Source organism: Athene cunicularia (genome assembly GCF_003259725.1).
Source record: "Athene cunicularia isolate RWA chromosome 3 unlocalized genomic scaffold, athCun1 chr3_part1, whole genome shotgun sequence".
Classification (NCBI taxonomy): domain Eukaryota; kingdom Metazoa; phylum Chordata; class Aves; order Strigiformes; family Strigidae; genus Athene; species Athene cunicularia.
Window position 1 is genome coordinate 82826663 of NW_020799097.1, and position 7139 is coordinate 82833801.

Sequence of the window (7139 nt, forward strand, 5' to 3'; positions counted from 1 at the left end):
CCAAATTCACCCTTTTTCATGGAAAAAAGGGTTAGCCTTAGTTGAACTGTCCTATATTTGGCATGAAATTTTCAGAATATTTTTCCCTTACTTCTTCGTTCCGTGGGTCTGCAAGTACATTGCTTCTTGGGCTATTGTTTAACCTCCCTGTGCGGTACCTAAATTAGAATGTTTTTAGGATGGGGTGGAAAATTAAGTTAAAACAAGTTAAACAGGCACTGAGGGAGGGTTGGAGGGGGGAGAAGTTGCAGAAAGTTAATTGAAAGTTACATACTATGTATTTAGGACAAAGAATACATTTTTCAAAAGCACTAAGTCCTTTTTAAGTGGCACTAAGTCCAAAAGCACAAATGAGGGGTGGGCATTTAGGATCCCAGATTTCACTGACACTGACATTTATGTTCCTAAGTCAGGAAGAGGATTTAAAGACTTTGTAACCACTGGTCCCTGCTGGTTCATGAGACACAAGCTGCTGGCTATTGATATTACGGTGACCATTTTTTTTGTTTTGGATTCTGTGAAAGGGTGAAGCTGAATTTGCCCGAATCATGTCTCTGGTTGACCCCAATGGGCAAGGAACCGTCACTTTCCAGTCCTTCATTGACTTCATGACCAGAGAAACGGCAGACACAGACACGGCTGAGCAAGTGATAGCTTCCTTCAGAATCCTGGCTTCAGATAAGGTCAGTCATAGTGCTGCTGGCTGTAAGGATTCAGTAGTTCTCCTATTTAGCCTTTCTTTGTTGAAAGTTTTATACAAGCCTTTCAGTAATAGTGAAGGGTTTTTTCAGTTTGTAAGACCGGAGAAAGCACCTGCCTTTTCTTCTTCTTTGGAACCAAGACTTGTAGCTGAAATGGGTGCAGAATTCAAGGCTTGGTCTGTTATACCCTTGTCTCACAAAGAGCCAACATAAAATTAGACATCTTAGAGAAGACTTAAGACAGTTTGTCTGTATCATGGATATATTTTACATCAGGTTATTTCCACACAACAGCCTTGATTAGAGTGGAACTCATTCTGCTTTGCATGCTGTTGTCTGGATGTTCTTGTGCAGAGTTTGGCCCACTGGAACATAGCCCAGGTCAGTTGCACGAGACTACACCTAGTTGTGAGCTGCGTTGTGACCTGACAGCTCATTCAGCTGGGTGGTGCGGTGTGGTACAGCCCCGTCCTAGGAGGAGCACGGGGAGGAGGCCTCCTCTAGTTATTTGGTTCATGGAGGAAGCTCCTGAATTTGGCACACTTTTCTTCGCACAGCCAGATCCACTGGTGAGTGAGTGGTGTGTGAAGATGAAAGGGAGGATAATGGCAACACAAGAGCTTATGGAGGAGTCAGGGCCATAAACAGTGCTGCCAGTAAACCAATCCTGTGCTCTCCCAGAGAAAGGAGAGATCACAGTGGTATGGGTCTATTTACCCAAGCTCGCTCTATGGATTTTTTCATTCTGGCTGCTTGTATTGATTTTGTGATCTCAGTTACAGTGGACCACATTTTGAATTCCAGGCATGTTCTCAGTAGGAATTCATGTGGAAGATGAAAGTCAAGGTCTCAGGAAAAAATGGTTGTACATTATGTTGCTATTTTAAATAATGTCAAGTCTGTTAAGAGAGGGTGTCCTTCATATCATAAATGCCAACCATTAAAAGCAGTAATGCATCTTTCATTACAAATATATTAGGACCTTGAAACTAACAGAGATCTAACTGAAAATGTGTCTGTCCTGTCACTGCAGAAGGGGCAGTAGTGCCCTTCAGAGATACGGACTAGCTATCCATGGATCACCTGTATCAGTAGCAGTGTACCCATGGCTGCACAGTGCTTGGTATCTAACATACAAAGTCACATATCCTGAGACTGGATTTTGACCTAATCAGTTGGTTGGTAGGATTATCCCCTTCAACTCATCATTAGGGATGGAATTTATCAAGGAAAATATTTGGTCTCGGAATAATAGGCAAGATGTCCAAGTTTATTAGACACAGCCACAGAAAATAAATGTATTTTATTAATATATTCTCTGAAGAATACATACCGAATTTGTCAATCCTTTCTCCTCTCACAGCCTTATATCCTGGCAGATGAGTTACGTCGAGAGCTGCCTCCTGAGCAGGCTCAGTACTGCATTAAGAGAATGCCTCCATACACCGGCCCAGGTTCTGTTCCTGGGGCTCTGGATTACACCTCTTTTTCGTCAGCACTGTATGGAGAGAGTGACCTCTGATTCTGTAACTGACCGTATTCATTGTAGACACTAAAATTACCCACCTAATTGCCCAGGTTGCTTCTCAAAAGCTTTGACAAGCTGATTTAAAAATGAGTTTTACAAATACAATAGGTACCGTCAGTGTAAAGTGCTAGTAATGAAAGTTAATAGTGTATATTAAAGTGTGCTGCTCACTAGAGGTTCTGCGTTGTTGGTTTTAGGTTGTCTGTCCAATGCAATGCTAGAAAATATTAAAAAAAAATCACAAGATTTTAACTTTGGAAATATCCATTCAGAAAATAGAATGTAAAACCTAAGAACATTGAAACTCACAGAATATTTCACCATTTACAAAATGTTTCAATGTCATATGTGCTTCTTTTACAATGTTCATAAAACTATGTTATGTCATGCTTTTTTATTTCATAGAACAATATTATTTCCCTCTAATGCTTTCTGATTTTGTATGCTTCTACTGGTGGAATTTAATAAAAGATTAAAATTCAATTTTTCAGGGAAGAAATATATCAACCAAGTAAACTACTTAATTATGAAAATAATCCAGAATGCTATGTTTTCGTCTCCTAAAGATGGTTTTATCTTATCACACAGAGTTGTAATATAGGGGGGAAAAGCTGATTAAATTGCAGGTTTAGAGTTCTGTAAGCAGTACTTTTCTTTTAGGCCTTTAACTTTTACAGCTGAGGGAGTAGAACTTTTATAATCAGAAATAATAAGGAAGCTAATTTCATGTGAGCTGTTTTGTTTTGAAACCCTCATTCTTGTCTGTGTTGGACAGTCTGTGTTTCTCAGTATAAGAAAGCCGGTCCCTTGTTGTATTAGTGAGCAACGTTCATCTTTACCCTGCATATTGCAAAATCCCATCTGAGCATACGTAGTGTGGTTGTCTTGCAGCTTTAACTGTTCAGTGCTCAGATTTCAGCTTGTCTTGACTTCTACTGGATCGCAGGCAGTTCTGTCTGTATTATGCTTCTGTGCGCTAGTTGTTTACTGTTTTTTTTTCCATCTTGAGAAATAATAGAGAAGTAAATGCAGTAACTTTTTTACTTGAATCCTACCGACACTGAGGAAATGCAATGTAATCAAACCACTTACAAATGGTGACGTGAGCTGTGCAGCCCAGTGCTATTAAAGCAATGATGTGCCTATTAAATAAAGTCTGCTTTTCAAAACTTTATAAGACTCTGTCATTGGCAATCATCTAGTGGTTCCCTCTAAGAACTGGAAACTTTTCTGAACATTAAAGGAGGTTTCAGTCTGCTAAAAGTAGAAGTTCAAAAAAGTACATTATGCATTTCTATACCCTGTGTTTGCATGAACAGCAGTCGCTACATGCTGGAGGTACAGGTGTGGCTTCATGAAGTCAGACTGAGATCAGAATGCGCAGAACAGAGTTTCCATTTAAGTCACCTGAGCACAGATGCCCATAGCTTGTCAGACTCCTAGTTTAGATTGATTTCAGTGGTCTTAGGCACTAGTGCTTTTGAAGAGAGTCTTAACTTTTCTGTGTCTTTTTCTTCATGTGCAAAAAAGCTGAAGTTAAGCATGCAGTGATGCATCACTGGCCTTTGCTTTGAAATCTGTGAATCAGAAGCATTACAAATCTGTGTGATTTCAGTCCTACATAGGCATCCTGCAGGTAAGGTGCATGTGGTGGGAGCAATTTTAAAATGATCCCAGAGGAGACAGGCAGTGACCAAACACTTCTTCCTCCTCCATCTTACATACAAAGGCCAGCAGAGGACTTAAGAGAAACTAGGGCTAGAATCACATCTCCTACAGTTTATGTGCAGCCTTGTGCACAGCCAGAAGCTGCCACTGCTGCCACTGACAGGATGCAATGCCATCTCTTTCTGTGATGACAGTGCCTGTACAAACTTAATCAGGAAGCTCTGTCTTAAAGCAATGGCATTTCCAGATAAATAACTGCTGGACAGGCTGAATCCTATTAAAAAATAAATCTGTATATCTCTCATTGTCACCATTTAATGCAACTGGAAGAATAAAGCATTGGGCTTCCAAACATGGCACAAAAGAAAAATCTCAGTGCTACAGACAGGATTATGCTAAAAATTGGCACAGATACAGTTTATATCTGACACGTCTATTGGGTGTCATTCATGTTCTCTGCCTGCTAGTTTTTATATTGTGATATTCTTCCTATTTTAATAGTATAGAAGAGACTTCTAAACTCCTCCTTTAGCCAAATGTTCTGTTGATCAAAGGATGTGAGAGATAACATTATCAGCAGCAAGACAAAAAGACTTTTGCAAAGCAATTTTTTCATTCCCATACCAGGTTTCTAATTTCTAAAGTAATGTGAACAGAAACAGTGGCAGAGAGCTGCAGGGATTAATTACCCATCCATTCTTGCCTAAAATGTTATACCATGTCTATTACTTTAATATGTCTTTCATGTAAAAAAAAAAAAAAAAAAAGATGTATCATAAAGTCACTTCTCCCAGCAGCAATTATTTTTAGGGTAACTAAGTTGAGTAAGTAAGCTGTGTTATTTTACCTTGAAGAGGGTAAAATTCAAGGTTCTTTAAAATATTCTATGATCAAGTTCTAGGGCTATGGGTTTAACAGATTTCCACTAATGCTTGATTTTTCATTAAGTGGCATGTGTATTTTTCTGTAGAATCACTCTGTTTACACTGGGAATAAATGCAGTGGCGTTTTCTGGCAATGCAATTCTGGCAGGAAACTAGCTTTACTATAAAAAAAGCAGAGTAACTGAGCCCAAGGTAATGAAGGTACCAATCGCAGGGGCCAATTCAAGGTTCAAGAGGTAAGGTACAGCATTATTTTGATGATCATGTGAATTAAAGTTTTAAAATAAATTCAAATTCAAAAAAGTCAGTAAGGTTTTAAGTTGCTTTAATGACTGTAATATAGGTCTCTTCTGTGAGTTTACATGGATACAACAGTTCTTTGAAAAAGTTCCTGCCAAGATAATCTTGATTTTGTAGTAATCATTTTCAGTCAGTGATCTCCAGAAAGGTGCTGATGCAGATAAAAAATAGTGTTGTCATCTCTGTGCTACCTTCATACCTCCTTCCTTTATATATATTTTCCAGCACTTCTTTTCTTACCTACTGGCCACAAAAGGTTTGGATCAGAGCTGCTCCTAGTGGCTTATATTTTCATCAGAATACCCTCTTCAGTTTGCCTGCTTCTTGGAGGAGACCGTGCTCTTTTATTCAGGTTGTTCCTGTTGTCTGTAGAGGTTATCCCAGACACAAGTGGTCTCAATGAAGGAGGAAAATAGTTCCTGTTAGCAGCTGGATCTGGATGGTAAGCAGTTCCCTTTTTTTGACTTAAATGGCTTGTGGTTGGGAACAATTCTGTATGGAAGTAATTGTTTGATCATAGCTAGTATATGAACAGGCCCTTATAAGCATGCTTCCAGCATTGGTAATGGTGTCAATATTTTTTGGTGGACTTCTACAAGCAGTTGCAGGAATATTTCAATGAGAAAATAATATTTAGGTAAGAGGTGACACTTATTTGCAGAACATTCATCACTTTTGCCAAATCCAAGTCCTTGGTCCTCGTCTTCTTCACTGGGACTATGCCTCTTGGTGTCATATTGAGTTCCAGACTTTTAAGGGAGGAACAAGCCTAAGGTCATTCTTCAAAAGAAATAAGGAACAAAGTCAGTGGAAGTCTGACATACACAAAGAAAGAAGGGAATAATCTGTATGAAAATTACTCATAAAGAAGGATAGGCTCAGTCAAACAAGAAAGCATGTGAATCATTTCCATATCTTAAGCACAAAGTAAAAATAATTAGATCTGTCTCTCTGCTTGTGTCACACTAGAAAATGACATTAAAGCAGCTCTAAGTTTAGCATAGTGGAAGTTTAGCACAATATGCCTGTGCTATGGATTCCTGACTACCTATTTCTTACCAGAGAAAACTGCTCAGCAGTCTTTGACTCACTGTATTATGTCAGGATTTATGTCTGAGAAATCTTCCCTACTGCTGGAGACAGAGCACTAGAGGAGGTGGTGCTGTTGTGATGGGAACATTTCAGTGCCTTGCACAAAAAGCACCCCGAAGACTCTTTTCAGAATCAGAAAAACACCCCCTGAGATGTCAAAAATGCTCAAATACATAATACCTACTACAATTATACAATATGACCATTGCTAGTGTTGCTTTAACCTCTGTCATGGTTCAACCCCAGCCAGAAGCTAAGCACCATGCAGCCACTCACTCACTCCTCCCAGCTCCCAGTGGGAAGGGGAGGAGAATCAAAAAAACCCATAAAATATGTGGGTTGAGATAAGAACAGTTTAATAACTTAAAGTAAATAAAATACCACCACCACCACCACCAATAGCAACAACAATAATAAAAATATAATAATAATAATAGTAAGGAAAAGGAATATAACAAGAAGAGAGAGAAATAAAACTGAAGAAAAGACATGTGATGCACAATGCAGTAGTTCTCACCACCCACTGACCAATGCCTGAGCTGCGATTGGCCCCTCCCATCCGATTCCCCCCTGGTTTATATACTGAGCATAACGTCCTATGGTATGGAATCTCCCTTTGGATCAGCTGTCCTGGCCATGCTCCCTCCCAGCTGCTTGTGCACCTCCTTGCTGGCAGAGCGTGGGAAACTGAAAAACCACTAACTTAGGCTAAGTTAAGATAACTAACTAAGATAACAAACTTAGGATAAGTTAACTAATTTAGGATAAGTTAACGCTACTTAGCAACAACTAAAACATGAGTGTGTTATCAACATTATTTGCAGACTAAATCCAAACCACAGCACTGTACCAGCTACTAGGAAGAAAATTAACTCTGTCCCAGCCCAACCAGGACAACCTCACTGGTTGCTAAGGTATTTCTCTCTTGGTAATTATTAACCAGGTTTCAGAATAACTGAAATATCT

General features: G+C 39.2%; 1 protein-coding gene across 10 annotated transcripts in view; it reads left to right on the top strand.

Annotated features, from left to right (window-relative positions):
- ACTN2 (actinin alpha 2) overlaps positions 1 to 3314 on the top strand; it is a 71584-nt gene extending 68270 nt beyond the window's left edge. For 3 of the 10 annotated variants that reach the window (XM_026845401.1, XM_026845393.1, XM_026845395.1), the window contains 2 exons: positions 525 to 683; positions 2065 to 3314. In XM_026845401.1, coding sequence (XP_026701202.1) covers positions 525 to 683; positions 2065 to 2223 — 318 coding nt within the window. In that variant the 3' untranslated portion in view covers positions 2224 to 3314. Of the gene's footprint in view, positions 1 to 524; positions 684 to 2064 lie in introns of those variants that run through there. The other 7 variants (XM_026845394.1, XM_026845396.1, XM_026845399.1 and 4 more) reach the window with 5 other exon arrangements.
- The last annotated feature ends 3825 nt before the right edge of the window (positions 3315 to 7139 follow it).